The sequence below is a fragment of the Filicampus tigris genome, chromosome 6 (genome assembly GCF_054856515.1).
Source record: "Filicampus tigris isolate MCC_2025a chromosome 6, RoL_Ftig_1.0, whole genome shotgun sequence".
Lineage (NCBI taxonomy): Eukaryota > Metazoa > Chordata > Actinopteri > Syngnathiformes > Syngnathidae > Filicampus > Filicampus tigris.
Genome location: NC_141222.1, coordinates 8,636,430 through 8,661,481, shown reverse-complemented (window position 1 = coordinate 8,661,481; position 25,052 = coordinate 8,636,430). Strand labels below are relative to the sequence as shown.

At 40.2% G+C, this 25,052-nt stretch overlaps 2 protein-coding genes across 7 annotated transcripts in view; one reads left to right on the top strand and one right to left on the bottom strand.

The window, feature by feature from the left end:
* The window catches only part of LOC147145626 (uncharacterized), a 10,364-nt gene extending 3,480 nt beyond the window's left edge, over positions 1-6,884 (bottom strand). Inside the window, exons 1-7 of one of the 5 annotated variants that reach the window (XM_086032607.1) lie at positions 6,772-6,884; positions 5,956-6,003; positions 5,712-5,809; positions 4,887-5,593; positions 4,173-4,578; positions 2,955-3,085; positions 2,682-2,723 (exon numbers count right to left, since the gene is read on the bottom strand). In XM_086032607.1, the coding sequence (XP_085888733.1) occupies positions 2,682-2,723; positions 2,955-3,085; positions 4,173-4,578; positions 4,887-5,593; positions 5,712-5,809; positions 5,956-5,989 (1,418 nt within the window). In that variant the 5' untranslated portion in view covers positions 5,990-6,003; positions 6,772-6,884. The other 4 variants (XM_086032605.1, XM_086032606.1, XM_086032608.1 and 1 more) reach the window with 4 other exon arrangements.
* Positions 6,342-25,052, top strand: cc2d1a (coiled-coil and C2 domain containing 1A). 2 transcript variants are annotated; one of them, XM_086032604.1, is made up of 28 exons: positions 6,342-6,569; positions 6,740-6,806; positions 6,892-7,024; positions 7,120-7,223; positions 9,165-9,395; positions 9,496-9,814; positions 10,094-10,203; positions 10,301-10,373; positions 11,560-11,646; positions 11,742-11,869; positions 13,711-13,783; positions 13,878-14,008; positions 14,315-14,399; positions 14,492-14,568; positions 14,683-14,778; positions 15,387-15,509; positions 15,696-15,754; positions 17,367-17,483; positions 18,154-18,227; positions 18,298-18,356; positions 18,436-18,587; positions 18,659-18,749; positions 21,581-21,736; positions 22,035-22,166; positions 22,253-22,379; positions 22,453-22,529; positions 22,616-22,663; positions 22,763-25,052. In XM_086032604.1, the coding sequence occupies exons 2-28, from the start codon at positions 6,750-6,752 to the stop codon at positions 22,793-22,795; spliced, it is 2,952 nt and encodes a 983-aa protein (XP_085888730.1). In that variant the 5' UTR covers positions 6,342-6,569; positions 6,740-6,749; the 3' UTR covers positions 22,796-25,052. The 2 variants fall into 2 exon arrangements, with proteins under 2 accessions (XP_085888730.1, XP_085888729.1); XM_086032603.1 differs by having other exon boundaries at positions 6,343-6,569; positions 6,669-6,806.

The window sequence follows — 25,052 nt, the reverse complement described above, 5'->3', positions numbered from 1 at the left end:
AAATAGGCCGGCTGACTGCATACAAGCTTGAAGACACCTGTGATGCTAATCAGAGGACACACCTTATCTTTTCGAGTGGTGCCATCATTTTTGTCCATTTTTGTTTCATGAGTTAATTTTTTTAAATATATATAATTATGTTGAACACCGATTTATAAGCAGTGTCTTATTTTCATTGGTTAATTATCATTATTTTTTAAAATGTATTATTACGATTTAAATTTTCATTATTTTTTAAAAATGTATCATTACAATTATTTTTCTTTCATTATTATTTTCTTATTTCAACAGAAGCTTTCCAAAAATGTTGTCCACGTGTGTCAGTAGATGTGACACGCCCCTTTCAACTGACACGCCCCTTTCAACTCAAAGCGCTTCACACTGTACCTCATCTACCTACTGACACATTTTCGGCTGTTTTTCTGGTGTCTATTATAGATAGTGTTTTGTGTTCAATTATTGATTTCACTTGTTGCATTATGGCTATTTTGTTGTTGTATGTAAAGTGCTTTGTTACAGCTGTAGCTGTTGTGAAATGCGCTATATGAATACAATTAAATTGTACTGATGACACAGCATCAAGGGCAAATGGGGGTTCAATATCTTGCTCTCAAGGATACTTCAACATGGTCACAATGGCCAGGGATCGAACCCACAACGTCCGGGTTGGGAAACAACCACTCTATCAATGAGCCATGCCGCCCCAATGACACTAAGCTAGGAGGGTCAAAGTCATGAGTGCATTTCGTGTGTGGTCGGTAAGAAAACCAGATGACCAAGGATGCTGCTACAATGTGCGCTTGTGTCCAACACCGTACAATTACGACAAGGGAACTGAGAGTGACCTTTTAACAGGTAAAAAAAAGAAGAAAAATGTAAGCCTTTTCTTCAAATGCCATATGTTGATCGGAAAATAATTTGCATTCACAAAAAAATTAAACCTCATGAAAATCAGTTGAAGAATGGGCAAATTACAACTTAATCTCAATGCTAAAGCGCGCTGGCATCTCTAGTCTTCTATTCAGTCTATCTGTGTAGCCACCAGCACACATCGGAATCTCATCATGAACATGAAGCATAATTTAGTTTATATTAATGACCTCTCAACTCAGGTACAACACAGAGGAACTTAGGTTGGCCAGTGCTATCTCAGGCTATTCAGAACGTGCCTGAATATAATTTGCATTGAGCTGCTGGCATGGACATAAAATGTACTTCATCGTTAATGTTTACTGAGTGCAGTGAGTGAGTTTGTAAAAGCGCAGATTTTTAATTTGTACTTTTATACTTGATTCCAAGAATGGGTCTACATGCATGATTCATCACAGTTTGGAAACCAATGCTGAGCCAGATTTAAGGGATTGTTGTCTTTCAACTTTAATAGCCTTTAAGTTATATGAAGTGAGGAGAAATCATTTACTAAAAATACGTTTAACTTTTACCCTTCAAGTAAATTTCAGAGCTTGTACTTTTTAACTTTTACTTCAGTAATTATTTGAATGAGTTACTTTTACCAAAGTCAATTTTTACACAAGTAATTGTACTTCTCTAATCAAGTACGGAATGGGAGTACATTTTCCAACTCTGCTTGTCATCATGATTTAAAATGGCCACACACAAATTAAGTGATAACGAATGGATTCACTAACCACCAACATAAAAGCAAAGGGTATGTAAACTTGAGCACAACTCACCGACTTTTATGTTTGCTCAGCAGATTTGATCTCTACTCTCCTTACACTGTCATATTATATCCTGCATTTGAGCAGAGTGATTTCCAACTTCTATGTGTTGTAAAAGAACATCAGGCATGTCTTGACAAATCCAACAATTTCACTTAATTGGTCAGAAAATGATCATTTACGACAAAAGAGTATTTTGTTAAATCTATCCATGCCAGCTGCGATTGGCTGACAACCAGTTCAGGGTGTTCCCCGCCCACTGCCCATTGACAGCTGGGATAGGCTCCAGCACCCCTGCGACCCTCGTGAGTATAAGCGGTATAGATAATGGATGGATGGATATCCATTCCAGCAACCTATACTGACAGGCAGAGCTGGGCATCGCCTAACCGCCACCGAGTTCCCGTTTACATATTTAAACGACCCACGTGGTCCCAGTCCGTCCCTCGTTGGCGACAGCCAATCGGCGTCGAGAACGTAATCTTCACGTCACGGGCAGGCGCCGCACGAGCAGACAAACAAAGAAACGTATCAAAAACAACTGACACACACACGGCGTGGTGATGGGTGATGGGTGAAATAAAAACAATTTGGGGCACAAGTCATTGCGTCTGTGGGACCGCAGGATACACCACACTGTTTTTTTTTTTCCTTACTCGGCCGCGTGTCAGGAGTGCGGCACCTGTGTGTGCAGGTACAGGTTAAATCTCGACGCCGTTTGGCTGACTCGGACCGACTGGGACCACGTGGGTTGTTTAAAAATCTAGACGGGAGCTCGGCGGCGGTTGGGAGATGCCCAGCTCTGGTGACAGGCAGAAGAATAACCGAAGGAGGGAGTTTCCATTTTTAAAAAAATACACTTTTTTTAATCTTTGTTAACACAGTTGCTTTGACTTGACAACAGATTATCTCTGGTCCCATCTCACGCCTCTAATGTGATATACAAAAACCCGCCGTGCCTGCAGAAAAACAACCAATCAGTCAGAAGGCACGACTTACGAGGTGTCAGTCATTTGTCGCACGCTCATCGTTGGCACAACCCTGTGGGGTGGATTAAATTGGGTAAATCACCACTGAAGGTCCAGGTATTAAATGCACTGGCAGCCACTAACTGGAGAGAACATACATTGGAATGGTGCAAACAGTTACAGGACCTTGAAAAGCCTTGAATAATTCAACGTGAGGTTCATCGGTGAGGACTGTGCATTCAAAAACTTGGAAGTAAATGGACTCATACTATATTCCTATTTCTAACAGTGAAAATCTGCTTACATCAACTGGATGTTGTTCAGCTGCGAGTCCGAGACAAAATCCAAGCACCCAGATCCAAGGAAGTCAGCGGGGTTAATGGTTTGTGGGTGCTCTGTGTTCGCAGCGCCAGAACAACGCTCATCATGACCAGGCTGTGCAACAAAAATAAGCACAAATAAAATTATTCTCAAAAAGGTTTTACAATACCGTATGTCCCGCAACAGCGCAAATTTCAGATCGCATCCTAATTGACCACAGTCACAATCACAATCATGCCTCAGCCGACATGTTTGGAATCATGCTTTATTTAAAATAAAGATTTTAAATGAAATGAAACTACTGAACTTGTCTAAAAAGTAAGACAGTAAAACTAAAACAAAGTCTGCACGGCAGCTGTTTGACCTCTTTAAAATGTCAATAAACAGCTGGAAAAGGCTATGAAATTATGTTATGTGAAATATATTTAACGTGTAGGCATGTGTGTCTTTACATTAAAAGGCAAACGTTTCCAGTGGGTGTGATGCCTAAATACTAGGAGTGTGTGTGTGTGACTACGATTCGATATGGTCAGTTCGAGAGGGTATGATACAAAGACCTTTTTGTTGTCATTTTACACACCTTTGAATTAAGTTGTCAGCACTGTATATGTGCTATTTCCTTCTAAAATATCTCTCTCCAATAAAAGATGATTCAATACGTTTGCGATACATTTCAAAGTGGAACAATTTGATTTGATGCACTCGCACTTTTTAAATAAAAAAACGCTTTCCCGATTCAAACCGTTTTTTGTTACACTCCTCCTAAACACCAACCCCCCTTTTTTGTGTGTACTTATGAAACATATCGGCCCAGTAGCCACGTAATGTTTGTTTGCAGTGCTATAATGTTAAGTCTTAGGGTTTTTTCCTCCAAGAAATGTCAGGGATTGAACATTGTCATTACCTGTCCGTCTGATGCTGCAGGTCAGAAGAGACCAGCATTCTGGAGTGAATTGGCCTGGTGGCTTGCGTTCGGCACTGCTAAAGAAGTCAGTGGAGGAGGGAGGGCAAGGCGGAGGCTTATGTGCACCGCGGATCAGCGAGGGCCTCAAGTTTTCTCAATTGTCGCTCAAATAAATGCCCGTCAGATATCAAAAGCCTTTTGGGGGGAACTGATGTGAATGTGGGTTGTACAGTATCAGTGCATGTGCCTCAAAGCTCATACGGCTTTCCCTACAGGACAACTGGGTAAACTACTCACCATGTCATTCGTCTCTGAGACGCCAGAGGGCGCAGCTTCACAGAGTTTGACACTGCAGTCCCCTTCCTGGGTGTTTGGAGACAACGCGTCTGCTTTGTCTTGATCACAGTCCACAGCATCACCACAAAAGTCATGCCTCTTCTCATCAGTTGTTTTGGCAACACACTGCACCTCCACGTCACCAGAACTTATGCTTGATGATCCACAGTGCACTTCTTGGAAATTTGGGTTCTCCAAACAATATTCCTTTTCCATTGCAGGTGGGTCTGACTTGCTGTCTTTAGTTGGATCCAGAGCAAGAACTGAGCCCTCTTCCTGGGCCTGACTTTTGCCGTACAAACAACTCGGCTTGCATACAATGTCACACCCATCAGAGGGAGTGTCAGGAATGTGGACTGTTTCTGGCCTGTGTTTTAACAAAGCAAATGAAACCAACTTAACATGTTGCTTATCTGTATCATCATTGCACTTTATCTTATTTGTTAGAACACATTTTTCTTTAATCGAAGAAGAAGGAATCATATTATTGTAATTTTCCACTTCATTTGGAATTTTCCAGCTTCGGATTGTACTCAATTTGTGTGTAACCCCCACAGTACATGTGTGGTTGGAACCATCATACTTTTGAAAACCTGAGCTCAATAAACCTCTTAACAATTTTATTTTTACTTGAAAACCTTTAGTTGTTCATAAAAACAAGACATCGTAACTCACCTGTCCGCCGCACTATCCTGACTGGAGCAAAGTTCCTCTTCCTCTCTCGGTTCTGCAAAGCTGGCCACACAGGTTGGGAGCAGTGATGGTGTTAAGAGCGGTGATTCAATGTCAACTTGATTGATGGATATCTGCTGATCAACTTTCTGTCTGCTGTTCTGTCCATTTACATTCTTACTTATTTGTAAAAAATGACTTCGCTCCTTCTCTGTCAGACCACACATACCCATCCTTTTCCTCTTTTTGGCTGGCTCTCCTGGCACTACTTCAGCTTTGTCATCTTTGCTGTCACCCATGCGCTCATTGCTATGTGCACCTTGGTTCACTTCTTGTTTTTTTACTAAATCACATTGGAGGTCATTCTTTGTTCTCTGTTGATCTTCTAAAGCAGTTGAACGTGACTGAGCTGCTTTTTCAGTAGTCAATGAAAAGACCTGGTCTTGATCATTGCACGTTTGAGGCAGTGTCCGGTCACATTTCTCTGCCATTTTTTCTTCTTCCTTGTTCTTTCCGCTCTTGCTATCTTCCCTCACAGTAGAAATATCTAGTTGAGTATCATTGATGGGTTGTGCAACTGTTGCCTCCTGTTGCTTTTTAACAGTATCATTCACACCGGATTCATCAACCGTTTTCTCAGGTATGACATCAGGTTTGGTCAGAGAGGACTGTGCTGCTGCCTGATCATGCACAGAAATGACAACAGACACCTGCATAGTGGACACAGAAGTGCAGCATGACTTGCTACATTATTATCTCCAGTATCCTGGAATTATGTTGATTTTATTAGAATGAAGGTGTCTTTAAAAAAAAAAAAGACTTGATTACCTGTTGTTTAAAAGTATGGTCAACGTCCGTAGAGGAAAGCTTGTCATATGGCCTTTTTGTTGTCCTGAGGGACGAAAGCTGAGGTGGATCTGAGCTGCCTTGAAAAATAAAGTGTAATTTGTATGAATCAAAAACAGTAATCACAGCACCATAGGATATACAGTACAAAACTATTAACTGTTACATAGTTCAAAATTTGATGCAACAAAAAAATAGTGTTGTGATGTATTAGCATCAGCTTTACCTTGGTTCTGGATCTTTGCACTTGCTTCGGTCATCTTTCAAATTTTACCTTTCCGAATAAGTTAAATGAATAAAAAGATAAACATAGATTTATATTTTTACAAAGCTTCTAGAAGGAATGGTGTCACATTTGCATGATTTGGGATAGCATGAAGCTAACATAACACACACATCACATTTATGGTTTCCTTGTGCTAATGAAGAGCTAATTACTATCAGGTTGAATGTTTGGATACTTACTAAAATTACTTAAGACTCATAAATATTATGTAACTTAATGTGCCTTCTGTATTTATTTTCTGATGGATAGCGATAAAATGAAGTTAAACTTCACTTAACTTTAAGCACCCACCTGAACCTAAACCAGAGCTCTCTTGAAACGTTTTACGTCAGGAATGGTTGTATTGCGGTCAGCCGTAAAGCACTTTGCTTGTTGCCATAGGAGACGAAATATAGGAAGTAATTCCACTGCGTGTCGAGCTTGTTTTGACAGCTCGACATCTGTTAACACTAAACTGTTACTATAGTATTTTACCATTTATTTCGGAGCAATATTCGACAGCTGTCTTTATATTACATTCTTTCTTGGATCAGCTGTGCGTGAAAAGTAACAAGGTAAACACTACTTCCAAAAGGCATTAGCCTAACAAAAACTGCGATGACTTGCATGACTCGGCCAACGCTGTTGACTAAATTTTAAATGGTTCTTTCTAGCGAAGGTCAAAAGATCCATCACCGGTCTCGTTGTCGTTTACACAATTATTTGGAAGCCACGTTTATTATAGGAAACAGTCGATGAGTCGAAGTCGGAACCCACCTCCCCGGGGTCAAGGGGCTGCGCGCGCCAAACAGGTAAACTTGTCTCAGGTCTTGAACGAGATGCCCATTCTTAAGCACCTGTCTGACCATCGAGCTGTGTCAATTCTTTGTGATTCAGATGGGGCTGCTCCTTGACCTGACCCCGGATGGGGCGATGGATGATGACGGCAACGATGAGGATCTTGAGGCTGAGCTACACAATTTGATGGGAGGAGGAGGAGGACCACAAAGGAAAAAACGTGAAAATAAAGGTGCAATGACCACTCGATTGCCCCCACATGTACATTAATATTTACTTGTGTTTCATTGTACTGGTGCTTTAAACTTTTCTGGTGTGTCTGTGTAGTTCCTGTTGGAATGGCTGATATTGAGCGAATGGCAGCTCTCTGCATGAAAGACCTGGATGAGGAGGACGTGGATGATGAGGATTTGGCTGATGAAGATCTGCTGGTAAACAAATAATACGTGTTCTATCTATGCTCCCATATTCTATGGCTTATATTTCACCTACATATTGCAGATAAGCCGATCAACTGCGCTGTGAAAAAACACAGCATCATCTCGGTTGCATGAAGGAGTAATATTTCAACTCCAATTGTAAGATATTTGTTGATACTGAAATGTTTGGCTTTTGCATTCCAAGTGTCTTTGAATGCACTTGAAAACAATTAAGCCCTTTTATCGCGAGAGATATGTTCCAGATCTATATAGAAAATCTGAGAAGTTTACTGAAAACCTGACACATAAAATGAAAGTAAATGAAACATTTCATCTAAGAAAAGTCTGCTAACATACACCAGTGGTGTCAAACTCAAGGCCCAGGGGCTAGATGTGTGGCCCACAAGGGCAAATCATTGGTGCTGATTTAGTGTTTTGTGACGTAAGCTGGCAGCCGTGATGGCACCTGGACCTGGAAAATTCACACATTTTCTCGAAATTCCCAATGGCCACGACACGCCTGATTGAAAGAAAGGCTTATGAAACCAAATATTAAATTGCTGGTTCTTGTATCTCAGACAGGTTATTAGGTTGTCATTTATCTGACATGTTTTGGCGGAGTGTAACATGATCGTGTGTGACTCAGCAGACTCATAACTGGTATGAAATAAAAGAACCAACCATTTCAATTACAAATAAGGGACAGAATGAACTTTATTCAATCAAATATTAAATATTATTTACTTTAAATTAATTTAATAACGTCATTTTCAATACTTTTATTCACTTGAAAAGTGGGTGGCTTCAAACCAAAGGTGCTCTGTCCTGAGTTATTAAACACATCTAGATCTAAACACTATGAAATAAAAGCTAAAATGCTGAACTTTTGTCTTATATTCGTTTGCTTTGAAACCCAAATGTCTTCAGTATACAACAAAAACAAAGGGATTGAACTTGCTGATCCCATTCACCGTGCCAATGCCCCTCCAAGGGAAATCCAAACTACAATGTGGCCTGCAACAAGAAATGAGTTTGGCACCCTGACATACAATAACAGTCAAAAGTTTGGAAACACCTTCAAATTCAAACGGTTTCAAACACAAGAGGTTGAGAAATTCAAGCTGTTAATGCTTGAAAAACCACAGCTGTGAACTGAACGCCAATCCAGGTCATAAAGCATCATCCACATCATAAAGCTGACTGAAAAAATACTAAGATGTCTAAAGCTGTTCTGGGCAAAAGGTGCTTACTTTGAAGAATCTAAATTTTAAAACATACAGTATTCTGTTTTGATTCACTTTATTTTGAACAAATAATTCCATCAAAATTTCTGAATATTGATGACTTTAACTATTAATCTACAATTCAGGTAATTTATAAATAAGGAAAAAACAATTAATTAGAGGGTATTTTCAAACTTTTGCCTGGTACAAGGGCAGACTAATATGAAATGCCATAGATGGACTAACTGAAATTTGCAGTTCACTATACATCTTGGATACACTTGCTACGTTACAGTCACTGTACATCCTCAAACACTTGCTACGTTAACACACACAGAGCAGTGACACGTTCAATCATACAATGATACTCACAGGCATATATTCTCTCTGCTATGTGGGAACAGTGAATATTAAAACAACAAAATGTGGCACTTTATTACACTGAAGGGGTACTCTCTTCTTCCTCTTATGTTACATTTCTGGTAGTAGACCTCAGTGCTGCCCAACATGTTGCGGCATAACGTGATACTGAACCGAATTCGGACTTGGCTGTAGTATAATGTAAAGCCCTTGAAACATTGATCACTTAAAAATCTGTGATTTAGCGGGGCCAACAATGGACCACGATATAGCGAGTGCTCACTCATTATTGATGTTTAGATGTTCATCATTGCCATATATTAATTCCCCCCCCAAACTACATGTACAATACATCTGTGTTTGTTCACAGGCAGAACTGAATGAAGTTCTGGAGGATGACGAGGAAAACAGTCCTGCTCAGACCCCGCAGGCTCCGAGAGGTAGCGTTCCATCCCGTTCTTTTGCTCCTGCAAATTCCACTGGTGCAGCTGGATTGGAAAGCCGTGTTTTGGAGCGTATGGAGATGTACAAGGCTGCCATCTCCAATGCAACTGCATCTGGGGAGACAAGCAAAGTTCGACGATATGACCGTGGATTAAAGGTTTTGAAAACTGTCTTCATTTCAAACATTATTTCATATCGCAACATGATGTGTTGATGATGTAAGTTATGCTCACAGTTCCTGTACTTGCCATCCTCAGACATTGCAGTCCATGCTTGCATCGGTCAGGAAAGGAAATCCAGTCAACGAGGAGGAGATGCCACCTCCTGTTGCTGTAGGCGGAAAAACTAGTGCTGCAGCTGAGTCTGAATCCACAAAAGAGCAACAAATGCCAGAGCCTGTGTTAATTCCCTACCCTGCAGTCAATCAAAAACCTTCACGGGAGACAATTCCACCATTGTCTCCTAATTCCAAGCCACTCCATTTAGCGCCACCCCACAATCCAGCTGCTGCCATCACTCCGGGAACCCCGTTGATCTCTCCACTGACACCCTGTCAGCCCGGCACACAACACTCAGGTCACATGATAACATACTGCTCTCAAATGTCTCGCTCTTTGTGTTTCTCAAGTAATGTTCAGGACAATTTCATAACGTCGCTGTTCTGTGAAAAAAACTTAAGTCCATTTTTTTAAATTTTCGTATTTTTACGTGAATTATGTTTCCGCGTTACAGACATCGCATTAACGTGTAATTTTTTTTTTTTATCCAAAAGTGGACATGAGTGTTCTTCACAGGATAGTGACTTGAAGTACCTTTGTGAAGACTCATGTCAATGTTTTTCTTCTATTCCTATAGAGCTTAAACAAGCAGTGTTGTCCCGACAGAGAGAGTACAAGCTAGCGGCCATACAAGCCAAACAGAGTGGTAACATTGACCTGGCCAAACAGCACTATGTCACTGCCAAGGTAACATGACTAAAAGCCACATCTTATTGGCATGTGTAGTTTACTGTTAAAAGATTTTTGAAACGCAAGCTGATGAAGATGGGCTCTTATTATGCAGAATCTGGACTCAGTGGTGGAGGCCATAGATAGGAGTGAACCAATAGACCTGAGCTCGCTTCCTCCAACCCCCGGTAAGTGTGACGACTTCAGCAAAATCCTCCAAAAAAAACAAAAACCCCAAATTCTCTTTTCATTTGTTTTTACTCTCTTTTTTTTATAGAGTACTGAGCTTTCAGTTGAATCTATAATTACTAGGGATGTCCCGATCACGCTTTTTTGGTGCCCAAGTCTGAGTCTTTGGTTTTAAATATCTGTCCCGATCTAATACCTCAGCAATGCATTAAGAAAAAAAGTGTGCATCCGATTTTTCTCAAATTAATATAGACATATACAGACAGACAGATGTGCATATATGCATCAATGCGAATCCAATATTTTATATGTTGTTATATATATATTCATGTTTATACTGATTGATCCTACATTGGGGAAATTTTCAGTGTTACAGCAGCAAAGATATAGGTCACACAGAGACGGCGGCATAATGTAGTTGTTAATGTATAACATTAACGGCAAACATTCAGAATCAAACCTATGTAAATATAAGCAGTAACTATGTGTATATACACATCAACATACGGACATATGGACCATTCCACCAAATCAGGTCAATATCTTTTGTAACAGTCTCAAAATAAACTCAAAATTCTACATTTGTTCCTTTTTTTAAGCGCTATATTTGATCAGTTTCAAAATAAACCCAAAGTTCTATATTTTTATACGTTTCTTGCTTGTCACCAAATAGCTCATTTGGATGTCTCACAATTGCTTACCTGTCTGTCGTGCTCTCACCTCTTGCCATTTAGCACGGTGGCTTCTTTCTATCAGGCAAGGCAGACTTGTATCTTTCGGCTTGTCTTTCCCTCCAAACAATCTAAAACAAACCCGCAGCTTTGCCTCCGCCTGCAGGAGAGCTGATGAGCGGAGGGGAGGAGACCTGTCCGTGTCTGTTATTGTCACTAACTACACCGCTACTAAGAAAAAAAAAACAAACAAAGGTATCGTTGAGCAATATAAAATTTTACGTTGTAGCTTTTTGACCTTTAAATGTTCCAAAAAATGAATAAAACCGATCTTTTTCATCTGATACCGGATCAGCTAAAAACCGGATCGGAAGGCAGGGCCGATTAATTGGATTGGGACATCCCTATTCATAATTACTTGTACGTATTGTTATTTTACTGCATTTATCACGCGTCTATTTCCATTCAATCATGGCGTGCTGTTTGATTCAACCCGTTGTGTAATGATTCACAGGAGACGTAGTAGACGAGAGACATGCACCACCTCCCCCTAAACAGCAGGCACCTGCCGCTCCAACAACCACACAGGAACCAACCGCTGGCAAGTTACCCCGATTCTTCATTCTGACTGTGTAGCATTGTGTGATGACGGTGACGCAGAATGTTTAAATGGGTGTGTGTGTGTGCCTTTCAAAGGCCTTCCTGCTCCCAGCAATATGGCAGAAGCCTTGCAGCAAAGGATGGACATTTACAAATCAGCAGCAGATGGAGCTAAGAGCAAAGGAGACGACCGTAAAGCACGCATGCATCAGCGCATTGTAAAGGTACGCGCCATTCAGGTCAAATTTGACAGGAGTCCTTCATCCTTAGAATAACTGCTTCAAAATAATTTATATAGCACACCGTGCCACCTTTTAATAAGTCCAATAATGCCATTATCATTGCCATGTTAACCTGGGATCAATTACATTGGTTATAGTCTGTGTAATGTAAGATTGAAATGCTTCTATGTACAAAGTTGGCTTTATGTTGAAATGATCAGGCAATGTAAGTTACATTTCGTAACAGCAGGGGGAGCCATCTTTTCATCTTTTTATTTACATTAGTATTCAAAGATTCATACTACTGGGAGTAAAAAGTAAGTGTTCCCTTGGATTTACTAACTGGTCTCACATCCTTTGACAGCAATAACCTCAGCCAAACGTAGTTGCAAATCAGATGTACTCTACGATTAGGATGAATGTTGGACCAATCCCCTTTACGACAGTTGTCAAACTCCAGTCCTTGAGGGCCGTTATTCTGCATGTTTTCCCATCTCTCCCTGCTGCAACACACCTGATTCAAATGATCGGGATCATTATAAGGCTCCTTCCGAGGCTGCTAATGAGCTGATCATGTCAATCAGGTGTGTTGCAGCAGGCAGAGAAGGAAACATGCAGGAAAGCGGCCCTCAAGGACCCGAGTTTGAGACCTATAAACCTTTTCCAGTTCAGCAAAATTCCTTGGATGTCTGGTGTGAGTAATTCTCTTGAGGTCTTGCCACAGCATCTCAACCGAGTTGAGGTCAGGACTTTGACTGGCCATTCCAGAACTTGTATTTTCTTCTTCCATCCCTTTTTAGCTTGAACTTTTGAACAGATAGCCTCAGTCTTTTGCAAAATATATTGATAAACTTGTAAATTCATGTTTTCCTTCAATGAGAGCAAGCTGTCCAGGCCCTGAGTAAGCAAGGCACGCCCATACCATAATACTGTCTCTGCCATGCTTCACAGTTTGGGATGATGAGATAAGGATAATTAGCTCATTGAGCATTCCGTGCTGTGCTCTTGCATTAACCTTTAGAGGATGTCTACTCCTTGGAAGAAAGCAACAGAGCTGAACTTTCTCTGTTTAAAGACATTTTGTCTAACCATGAACTGGTGAACATCAAGACTTTTAGAGATATGTATGTACATTTTTTCCAGCTTTATACAAGTTTCTTTACAAAGTCCTGACGCCCGCTCAATTGAGATGCTGTGGCATTCACTCAAGAGAGCCACAGCAGACATCTCAGCAAAAATTGCTGAACTGCAACGATTTTGTAAAGAGGAATAGTCCAAAATTCATCTTGAGATATGTGCACAATTTGCAACTATCTGCAACTTCAGGGCATGTTTGGTTGTAGGTTATTGCTCCCAAAGGAGGCCCAACCAGTTATTAAATGCAAGGGAGCACTTACTTTTTCCTCCCTGTTTTGTGAATGTTTACATGTTATTAGCAGTAAAACTACTGTGTGGAAACATACAGTATAATTGTTTGTGTGGTTTTAGTTTAACCAAATGTTTGCTTATTGTTGTGATTTTGCTGAAGATCAGACCACATTTTATGACCAATTTATGCAGACAGGGTTCATATAGATTTTCCTCCTACTGTACACAATTGTACTTCTACTACCGATGCGAGTACTTCCCATCTTTGAACTCTTATAATAGAGTAGACATAATACATTCACTCTAATAAGCATTTTGTTTATTTACAGTACATAGAGGGAATCTTAAACTCACATCTTTAAATGTCTTGAGGGTCAGTCTGACAGTCTTCTCTTTGTTTTCATCACAATAAAATCAAGACAAGAATGATGTCTTTTAAAAAATGATGGCAGACTCATCACATCATCTTTTAACAGCAATACCAAGATTCCATTAAATCACACAAAGCTGGTCGACCTGTCAACTTGTCCGATCTACCTATACCACCAGGTATATTTCTGTTGTCATACATTTACAGTTTGTTTTAAGTTGTGTATAGCGTGCAGATATTTTATACTGTGTAATATGTGTATCTCTTTTCTAGGGTGTCCACCATTACAGGGCTCAGAGGGGGATCCGCAAAACTTTATGGGTGTCCTGGAAACAGCTATGAAAATAGCTAATCGGGATCCAGACGCAGAAGAAGAAGAGGACAGTCCAAGAGAGTCTGCCAAGGTAAAAAACACACCAAAAAAAAACCTAATAGTTATGCTGCCAGGTGCTCTAATTGATATACAGCCAGTTATTTTGATTGGGTTGCCTTTAGACTTCCGGCAGAAGTACCGTCTGTTGTATTTACTCATATGCATTGAATCCTGACATTTTTTTCTAGTTTATTGCAACTCCATAACGTAATCAGGTATGTATTTCTGTTCATTTGATATTATTTATTATCACGTATGTATATTTATAAGATGCCAGTTAGTATTCTCATTATCATCTCTACTTGGATCCTTTTTAAAGATAGTTATTTCTCCGTAGCCCTCCGTGCGTCCACCTGCCCAGAAAGCGAAATCTCCAGTGCAAGCCCCTGGCGGTTTCACAACACTAAAACTGGGAGCCAAGGGTGTGTTGGCTGTGTAACTCCAAGCCATGCCTGCATGTCCATGCTTTGACTGCCACATAGGGCATCACTTATTTTTTTAATGATCATTTTAGCCCAACAGCAAGTGGATTTCCTGTTACTACGGCGACAGGCTTTTTTGCGCGCAGCACTGCACTCAAAGAAGATGAAGGTATTCCACAGACTTGCTTTTCTCTGGTAGATTGAGTCGCTGACATTTTTGTGTTTATGTATGACTTAAAACCACAATCGTCCTTTAAAAAAAAGTCTTGATCTTATCTTGTAGGATATGACGGCAGCAGCGCAGAACCTCAGACATGCCAAAGGACTCGATCCCATGATTGAAGCCGCAAAGTCGGGCCTCCCTGTTGATATCACCAAGGTTCTAAATTTATGCATTCAAACTAATGAAAGACAACATACTATGGAAGTCTTTGGTTTGTGCCACAATTTGTTTGGGATTGTCACAAGAGTAATTGAATGTGGTTGGTGTATCGAAATCCATTGTGTGTGTGTGTGTGTGTGTGTGTGTGTGTGTGTGTGTGTGCGTGTGCGTGAATGCATGTGTGAGATCTACTGTATTTCCTGCATGTCGTCTGAATATCCCACATGACTGCTTTCATTTGGTTTGGTCTCACGTTTTGTTTCGTATAACACACAGGTTCCTCTCTGACTCTGAGTCACAATGTAATTATGAATAAGAATATTATTCCTGTGCCTCTGTTAGTTTGCTTCTAGTATTCATAATCTGTAATAGAAAGTGGAAAGTTGATATGACGGGTGCGTGTACCTGATATTTCTTTTCACTGTTCTTCATCACAAACGAGGTTTTAAGTATTTTTGTGGGGGGGGGGGGGGGGGGGGGTTGGAGTTGGGGGCTTTTGGCACGATGGTCAGTTGTCAGATGTTGTGTGACTTGTATTGCGTTTCATGTCTAAAATGTATAAAACTCTCTTTTTTATCATTTCACCCTATTTGTACTCATCTCAGATACCCAACAGTCCAGTCAGTGAGGAGGACTTTGTGCTGACTCGTTCCCGTACATCTCCTCTTTCTCCTCGTACCAGTGAGCAGTACCACGGCCTCATGGATCTTTTGCGAAAGCAGCATGAGGTTGGTGTTCACATTTTGTTTCACTCTATAGCAGCGCAAGCATTTATACATAAACATGTGGACAAAATTCTTGGTAGGTTTTTCTTTCATTAACAGACCAACAATTTTGTACAAGATGTTGAATGATCTAATTGTGACTACAGTCTTTTCCACTACATCTGTTTCTCTCCCCAACTTGATCTCCAGAAATGTCTGAGTCACAGGCAGCAGTTCATACTCATGGGCAATATTGGCGAGGCTCTCAAGTAAGAACATATTAAAACATTTGAAATGTTCGTAAGAACAACATGAATATGTCTTTTCTTTTCTTTCTTTCTCTCTTTCTTTCTTTCTTTCTTTCTCTCTTTCCTTCTTTCTTTCTTTCTTTCTTTCTTCCTATCTTTCTTTCTTCCTTTCTTTCCTTCTTTCTTTCTTTCTTTCTTTCTTTCTTTCTTTCTTAAATATTACAATACATGTTATCTTAAAGCGGAAATTTCTCTTACATAGATGCATACAAGCAATTGTATTATGTGCAAACGAAGCCAATTTTATTGTAAAATTTTGTTAAACCTCATTTTAGTTTAATTGGCCAAAACATACGATTAGTGGACACACATTAAAGTAATATTTATCTGTACGGAATAATGAATGAACAGCCATTTGAAGTAACAACTCCAATGCTTCATGTTTATATTTTATTTTATGAAACAGTAGCCTCTAACAGAAAATTACATGAGATATATAATATCTTTCTACCCCAAGCTGAAATTACCAGTTTGGGCTGGCCAAGCAGACAGAAAAAATAATGTTGGTATCAATTTTAGCATTACACAGCAAATGCATTATTCTGCTAATAGGAGAAGTGATCATTGTCAGAACAGGATGAACTTCTTGCAGCATGGCTAATAATGGCAAATAGCTGTTTGTTTCGTGTAAACAAATTCAAACAAACTGTTTCTATTGTTTTGTCTCATCTGCAAGTCTTCTGCTTAATGTAACTAGTAATGCGCAGTCAACTTTGTGATTTTGTTTGGTGAGGCTGGGACAAACTGGTAGCACTACTCTCATGTAACAAATAGAACACTTACCACCACCTCTTCGTTCTTTTCCTCTTTTTTTAATCTCTTTTTTCATTCTTTTACGTTCCCTGGTCAATAAATTAGCTGCATTTTGATGTGCTATAGACGTATTTTCAGCAAGTTGCTGTTAGGGGACTCTCCAAAGCCCAATGTGCCATTGCAATGACTTTTTAGAGTTGTGTTGTTGATATATCAAGTTTTCGTCGGAGGTGGGGCCCACCTGCTAGCGCCGCTTGACACAATAATAAGCGGGGTAGGGAAAGGAGAGAGCGTCCGTCACAAGCAGATCGCAAATTAATAAATGTTGGGAAACACTGCGGCTGTCTGTGACATATTAACAACGCGTAGCAAAAAAAAAATATATATTTTTTTTCACTCTCACTTCAGTGTACCGATCAGTCCGATGGCAGTCCACACCTGATACTGGGGCACAGCGAATTAATACTGAGACCCAGTAAAAGGGGTCTGGCAATGCCTCTGCTTAATACCAAGACTGTATTCCTGCTTGTGATTGCCACAGCATACAAAAGCCAATGGCATAAACAAGCAAATAGTACAATGCGTCGAGGACAACTAGTAAAAAATTTTATTCTTTTTTTGATTATGAGTGACTGCTTCACGTTTTAGCCCCAAGTTTACTCTGTAAATAAATACAGTGCAGCTCAGTCTCTGGCAGGAGGATGTCATTGTGGGTAAATTGCTTTTGGCAATATTGTATAACAAACAACCTTTGAGAAAATAATATATGCATGTTTTCAGAGGGTATCTGTGCTTTAAGGCTGTGTCTGTTTCTCTACAGATGCGAAAAGCTTGTAGAAGACTCATTCAAAAATATAGAGATATTGAAGAATTCCTACACCAAGGGCCAGCCAGTGCCCAAGTGTCACACGGTGGAGAAGACCTTCAGTGTTGTCAAGTCAGTAGCAAACTCCTAGCAAACATTCAAATTCAATACAAATTGTTTATTACCTGTTTAGACAAGACATGCACTATTTCATTTATCATTTATATATTACAATACATCTTTGGGTCGTTGTATTCCGATTTAGTAGTTTATCCATGCTAGTACAGGTATTTGTTTATCAACTGAATATTAATCTTGCTGTAAGACACCTTTAATAAATGTTTTCATGTTGTTGATTCAATTTTTGCATATTTCTCCCCGTGCCTGTTTGGGTTTTCTCCAGGTACTCTGGTTTCCTCCCACATTCCAAAAACATGCATGGTAGGTTAATTGGACACTCTAAATTGCCCCTAGGTGTGTTTGTGAGTGTGAATGTTTGTTTGTCTCTGTGTGCCCTGCGATTGGCTGGCAACCAGTTCAGGGTGTACCCCGCCTACTGCCCGAAGACAGCTGGGATAGGCTCCAGTGGTGGTTAGGATAATGGATGGATGGATGGATGGATGGATGGATGGAAGTTGTTGATTCACAGTGACTCACTGTGACAGATTTTTCTTGGGCTTTGGTAACCCACCAAGCTGGTAGCTCAATGACTCATTTAACAATCCGACTTGTTTTCATAACAGTGATGTTGACTGATATCTGTCACTCATACTGGGCTCAAGACATCTGTCTGTCTCTGTAGGAACTACCCCAAACTGACTCCAAATGACATGATACTGTACATCATCAGAGGCATCAACCTACCAGTTCCCTCTGGTAGGAAGATTTCCTGCCAGTCTGCTACAAATGAAATGTGTGTGAATTTACACCTCCGCTCTGCCTTCAGGTGTCTCGCCGAATGATCTGGATGCCAGTGTGAAGTTTGAGTTTCCTTTTCCCAGTGTGGTAAGGGCAACTGTCACATCAAGAGAGAAAAAAAGCGAGAGATGGTGTTGTTTAATATTTTCCCTTTCTGTATGTTTAGGAGGAGGCACAGAGGGACAAAACCAGCACAATAAAAAGTACTAGCAGTCCAGAGTTTAAAGAGCAGTTCAAACTCAACATCAACAGAGCGCACAGAGGATTGAAACGAGTCATCCAGTCCAAAGGCTTCAAATTTGAAATCATCCACAAGGGGTACAAATCAGAACTGCTTTGATGTCGATGCCCGAATGATCGCTTTGAAATGATCTTATGCATGTTTACAGAGGCCTCTTTAAAACAGACAAGGTTGTAGGCACAGCTCAACTGAAGCTTGAAGGTCTAGAAAACCACTGTGACATCAGAGAGATTATAGAGGTGAGTTGGTTTGATGAATAAAAGAAAAAAGGATCTGAATTGCAGTATAATGTAAATAAATACATTTTTATCATCCACAAAAGTTCAATTGAGTGCAACTAGACTCTGGTTGTTGAGGATGATTTTCCTTTACTAGCGGTCCCTTCTGTGTAGAATTTGGACATTGTTATCCATGAAGACATGTCCTTTATTTTTTCGGTGCATAGAAACTTTTGACTCTGGACTCAAAAAGCCAGCCAGCCCTCCTATGTTGTGCCATGCGTTTATGTGGGGGTTGCTTGGGTTCTCCAATGTAGCGGTCATTGCACTCCTCACTATGCTGCACCGCATAAACACCACCGCTGCATTTGCATCTCGGGATTGTGAGCCGTCTTTTGCCTGTGGGTGTTGCTTGGTTTGAAGTGCATTGGTATGTTTAAGTTTGGAGATAATCCTTCTGACTTTCTCTGACAAACCAGCTATGCACAGTGCATCCGAAAAGTATTCATAGCCTTTAACTTTTTCCACACTTTGTAATGTTCTCTTTAAAATTCTATGCACAACACCCCATAATGACAGAGTTTTTTTTTTTTAAAGGTAAGTCAACCCAAACATTTTTTTTTCAAGAAAATGTTCTAGGCAGGCCCACTGTTTAAAAAGGTTTGGTTATTTTAATTTAACATAACTGGTCAATATAAAGATTAAATAAACTCAATTTTAAATGTAATGTGCTTAGTAGGGCTGGGAGATATGTCTGAAAAACTGTCACAATCTAAGTATTTCCTACCAGTCAATATTGATAATGATTTTTTTTTTCAACCTATTTAAAAAAAGAATAAAAGGGTTAACTGTTTTTGTGTACATCGTTATGTAGCGTAATGTGCAGTTTCCCCTCCACCTGTGCATTGTAAATGCTTATTTGCATTCGGTGCTACCCCAAATCAGTATTGTGATACACATACATTAGCCTTCATTCAATGTTCATACAATGGAAGTGAACTAACACTCTCTTGCTGGGTGTACATTATTGTTGATCAACCGTCTTAGGACTACTTTATCTTTTTAAGGGACTCATTGCCATAGTTCATTCGAATTTTACTTGCTTGATTTTAACTTAAGTGCGATGCCAACGGTCGGATATGGCTAACTGGCGCTAGCATGCCAAAGACCGGGAACTCCTTAACTTCTACACCACGTCTCCATCCGGAGGTGTTTAATTGGGTCATCGTGCATGATATCAATTTATTGTAAGAGTTGTACTGAGTCAACTGGTCATTTATTTGAACTAAGTTTTGCCGCTCGCTCGATGCGAGTATGGCGCAAGGCCACCGAGACAGCACGTATGCTCCGTTGGGTTAGCAGCAGCTTCTTCGTTGGTTTAGCGCAGGGTTGGGCAATTCCGGCCCTCGAGGGCCGGTATCCTGCATGTTTGATATGTCACACTGCAACCCACCTGATTCAAATGATCGGGATTATTATCCAGCTTCTGAAGACCTTGCTGATGATATGATCATTTGAATCAGGTGTGTTGCAGCAGGGACAGATGGGAAAGCAGGCAGGAGGGCCGGAATTGCCCAACCCTGATTTAACGGCTTCTTCGTTGGTTTAACAACTTCTTCGTGTTTGGAGGCGGATGCGCGCCACCAACATCATGCACCATGCCGCGATCGGGTTTTTTTCAGATTTTTTTATATCGAACCTTTTGCCAAAGACATTTTCTACTGATATCAATCATGTGTCAATCATGATACATATTGATTGAATTATTATTCCAGCCATAGCTTCTGATAACCTTTGTTGTGTTCTTGTATTTGATGTGAGTCAAAGAGCAGGTATTGGTCTGTGCAGGTAGGTCTTAGTTGACCTCAGTGTTAAAGCGGAAAGCAACCCAAACATATTTTTTTCAAAAATATGTTTCCAGCAGGCCCACTAGTTGAAACATTGTGAATATTGCGTTTGTGGAATATGAGTTAAACAGCAAAATCTACCCCATATCAGGGGGCGGCCATTTTGTTTGTTCTATCGACTGAAAATGACATCACAGTTGCTCAGGGCTCAGGTAACGACAAATCATGGCTCAGCTTCAGAAAACAGGTCAACCGTGATTAGTCGTTCCCAGAGCCCTGAGTAGTTGTGATGTCATTTTCAGTTGAGAGAAGTGAAAAAATGGTCGCCCCCAGAGATGGCTGAAAACGGGTGGATTAACTCTTATTCTACAAATGCAATATTTATCTGAATGCCTTGTTTCAACTAGTGGGCTTGCATAGAACATATTCTTGAAAAAAATGTTTGGGTTGACTTTCCCTTTTAATGTTGCTGTCTTTACCTGCCTCATGTTGCTGTCTTTACCTACCTACACTTCATAGTCCATGAACGGTAATGTGTTCTCTTTGATGTCTTCCCGAGTGAAGCCGATGTCGCAGTCCACGGAGTGTCCTGTAAATAACTTTTAGCTTTGTAATATACTGAAGCATCGGCTGGACTTACTTCCTCTAAGGATTACCCTGTTTGTACAGTCAGTGGAGTTGTGGATATGGTGTGCCGGGTCTTTCCAACCAATGGAGTTAGAATGTTGGCTAGATGTTTGGCAATGATGTATGTGGTGGAGTGGATGCTTCTGACAATTGGCTCGAATGGAATTTCTTGAGAATTTTTGGTATTCCATTAATGCCAGGTGTCTCTTCCCCAGAGTACAGGCGGAAGTACAAGTGATACTGCCCGCAGTGGTCGATTCCTTTCTCCATTATTTGTTTCCGAAGACATTTATACCATGTCGGCCATGGTTTAAATGCAGATACAGATATGCATATGCTTACATATGCAAATTAGATTGAGATGTTTGTTTCTCTTAGGTGATGGATGGACGTAAAGCCACAGGGGGCAAGTTAGAGGTGAGGGTGAAGATCAGAGAGCCCATATCTGGGGTAGAACTCCAGCCTACAACAGAAAAGTGGGTAATCCTTGAACCAGTCTCCCCTCTTTCACCTCCAGAGACAGAAAAAGAACGGGTGAGTCAACGACCTGTATTGGTGTCCAAGTGGAAAAGTTAGCTCAGGCTGACATTCGCAAGTACTTCTTCTTGAGTACTCCCTTACTGCTCATTGATCCAAGATTCTGCCATTAATTTCAATTCATTCATCATTGTCATGGACTCAGTGCTGAAGAGCATCGTTCAAATGAGGATCCAAAATTGTGCATTTTTGTTTTTGTTAGAAGATTTCCTTAGCCATTTTGGATTAATGCAGAATCATAAGAATACTAATATTTTATCATTTCAACAACTTTGTGTATGTTTTAATGAGGCAGGCTCCATCTCCTCGATCTAAACCTAAAAATGAGCCGGGCAACAGGAGCAGTCACTCCAGCAGCTCTCCTCCCCAGTACAAGCTGCACAGCTTCAGCCTCCTCAACTATGACAAGGAACGATTAGAGAGAAAGGTACTTTTGTGCATGTGTTAAACTGTGTATAATTTTGCATTGAATTTCTTTAAGGTCCTGTCAGTCACCGTGCCATTCTCTCTCAGATTGTAGAATACAAAAAGAGTCGGCGGGATCCCCCATCTGATGTCATTCATCAGCACAAAGAGATCACACACAGGCTGCAGTGGCAAAAAGCGCAGCTGGAGCGAGCCTCTCCTGCTCTGCTCTCAGGTAACCCACAAACATCTGATTTCTATAAAAACAGCATATAAATATAACTGACTTTTTCCTTCTCTATAATCAGAGTATGAAAATGTGCTGCGGCGCTTCACCCAAGGACTCGCTGACTCTGTGAAGAAATTCTCAAGTCAAGGCAATAGGGTGAATGCGGGGTTGGGGTTGACTGCTATTCAAATATGATGTCCGTCAATTACTTAGAGTCTATCTTCATGTGAATTCATCTATAGGATGCTGCCAAGGATGCTCTGAGCAGGCTGAAGATGGTAGAAACTGAGGTAAGGCTTTCTGGTGCAGAGTATTGCTATTACATGTGTGTGCCATCTTTTGATGAGTGCATGTGGAAAGGGTTGATCTTTTTTGTTTTCATTCATCAGCTGGAGTCACTGAAAAGGAAACGTGCTGGATGAGGGGAGACTAGTTTGGCAAAAGACTGGCTGGAGCACTGTTCTTTCTATTTTCACGCACGCATACATACAGCTACAAACACTCAAGCACTCTCCTCTCAAACCTTTGACGTGGTTCTATGCCACACATCCAAGACAAATGCACGGAGCCACCAGTGCTTTGTCAATTTATATTTTGTTGGAAAAAAATAACACATATAAGGGAAACAGATATAATAGTTTTATACTAAAGTAAAGACAAGAGGCAATTGCTCTAAAAAGGACAAACACTACAGAAAACCTACAAAAATTCCCTCGCTTGTCATGTCTAGCTTCCAGCACACGTAAACAAAATGTGTATGAGCTTGACCAATACTCTGATGTGTTGGAACACCTTTCGTCCTTATTTTATGACCGTAATGTATCTTAATCTAATCTGTCTGCTCCAATGTTCCCAGATTACAGTAATCTACTGCATTTGCACTGGTGTGATACGGGAGTAAAAAAATGAGGCTTTGGGGCACCACAGCCTACATCCCATAATAAGGGATTAGTGTTTGTGTCACCAAGGAGACAACTAGATCAGACATAAAGTCGCCTTTGGGGTTGCAGAAGGGGGAAGTGTTAACAGTGTGCCGTGAATTTGGTAGCGGCTAAAATCTGCCTTCTTCATCAGCCACTTGCTCTTTGTCGCCTCCTTCACCTTGTCTGTCTTCACACTAATTCCTTCACTTACATTCAGGGATTACTCAGAGTTACACGCGGCTCCATTTGGATTTTCTTCCAAATCTGAAACAGAATTAAGTCCTCCGTGCCGTCTACTAGAAAATAATTAACAGCTGCTACGGCTTTTACTTTGGATTCATTCATACAAATCCGCAGCCGGCAACTTAAAATGAGCCTTTTTGTTTATATTTGCCTCTCAAATAATTCTGGAGAAAGGTGACTTAATCAGGTCCTTCGCACATTTTACACAAATGTCTCACATAGTTCAGACAAATATATTATCTGTTTCTCTGTCAAATTTAAATTTTGGGCGCCCTTAATTACTTATATTTGTTTGCAATGGTAGGACAAATATGTTACCTTCCATCTAACCATTTTCGAATGCTTATCCTGTTGAGGGTGGTGGGGAGCTTTCAATTCAGTTGTTAAATCATACCAGTGACCTGCAGTATTTACGCATGTGAGCAATCATTCATGTCAGTTCACGCCTGTGCCCTCTCTGACAGTCTAAATGTCAGCTGTTGTATAGGTTCACATTAGGAAAATCTTTACATTGGCTCTGCTTTGGTCGCAGTTTTTGCCCAAATCCTGCTTAGTGTTGTTTGTTTTGTTTTTTCTTTATGGAGCAGACAGAAAATAATCTATGTGAATGATGGTGAACTTTGATGACTAATGTTATATTCCTCAGCATGAAATGTAAAAAACAAAATGATTAAAATGCCACTTTCAGTTACTTTAAAGTCAGACAGATTGACAGATTAGATATGACAACAATTTTGAAAAAAAAAAAAACAATTTACTGATGGTGCTGAAGCGCCATATCGTTATTACTTTTCACCCAATTAATTGACCAATCATTCTGTAAAACAGTTTTTTGCATCAGTAAATTAGCTCCAACCATGCAAATGGACTTCAAGTAGTATGAATGTATTTTACCTATGTCGCCTGATCTCACAAGCTTTTTACATCACCTCAAAACACACAAACACAACCTGACACATTACCCGCTCTTTGAGTAAGAGGCTGTCTTGTTGTCATGGTGACAAGCTCATCAGAATTCAGTGTGGATTTAGGATGGTTCGAGTTGGGCAGAAGGACATATTGCAAAACTTTGCTCATCTGCCAAATGACTTTCTCACATGCACACATACACATACTGTGTGCGTATATATATATATATATATATATATATATATATATATATACAATTTGTAATGAGGCTACACTCCATTGGAAGAATGAGTTTACAGGAAAACGGTGTGCGTTATTCTTTGTTTTTATTTTGTCTTGGTCTGCAGCAGTGTATGCATCCGTCTTGGCTTGGTCTTCTGCATCCGTCTTGGCTTGGTCTTCTTGAACAATTCACTTTTTTATTCTGTTCTTTCATGCAAGGGCAATCAGAATCATACTATTTATATACTGTATACAGAAGAACTGCATTTAATGCTCTATTTTCAAGTGTGTGTCATGATTTGTGCAACTCAAAGCGGGAATGAATCAAGGCTGTTATCTTATGTACAGGGTTTGTTTTAATATGAATAAATGGTTAACTCTA

Coding starts and splice junctions, on each gene's coding strand:
- cc2d1a (XM_086032604.1), top strand. CDS start 6,750: ATGAGTCGAAGTCGGAACCCACCTCCCCGGGGTCAAGGGGCTGCGCGC. Junction 18,588..18,658: donor TTTGAAATCATCCACAAGGG/GTACAAATCAGA, acceptor GCATGTTTACAG/AGGCCTCTTTAAAACAGACA. Junction 21,737..22,034: donor CAGAGACAGAAAAAGAACGG/GTGAGTCAACGA, acceptor TTAATGAGGCAG/GCTCCATCTCCTCGATCTAA.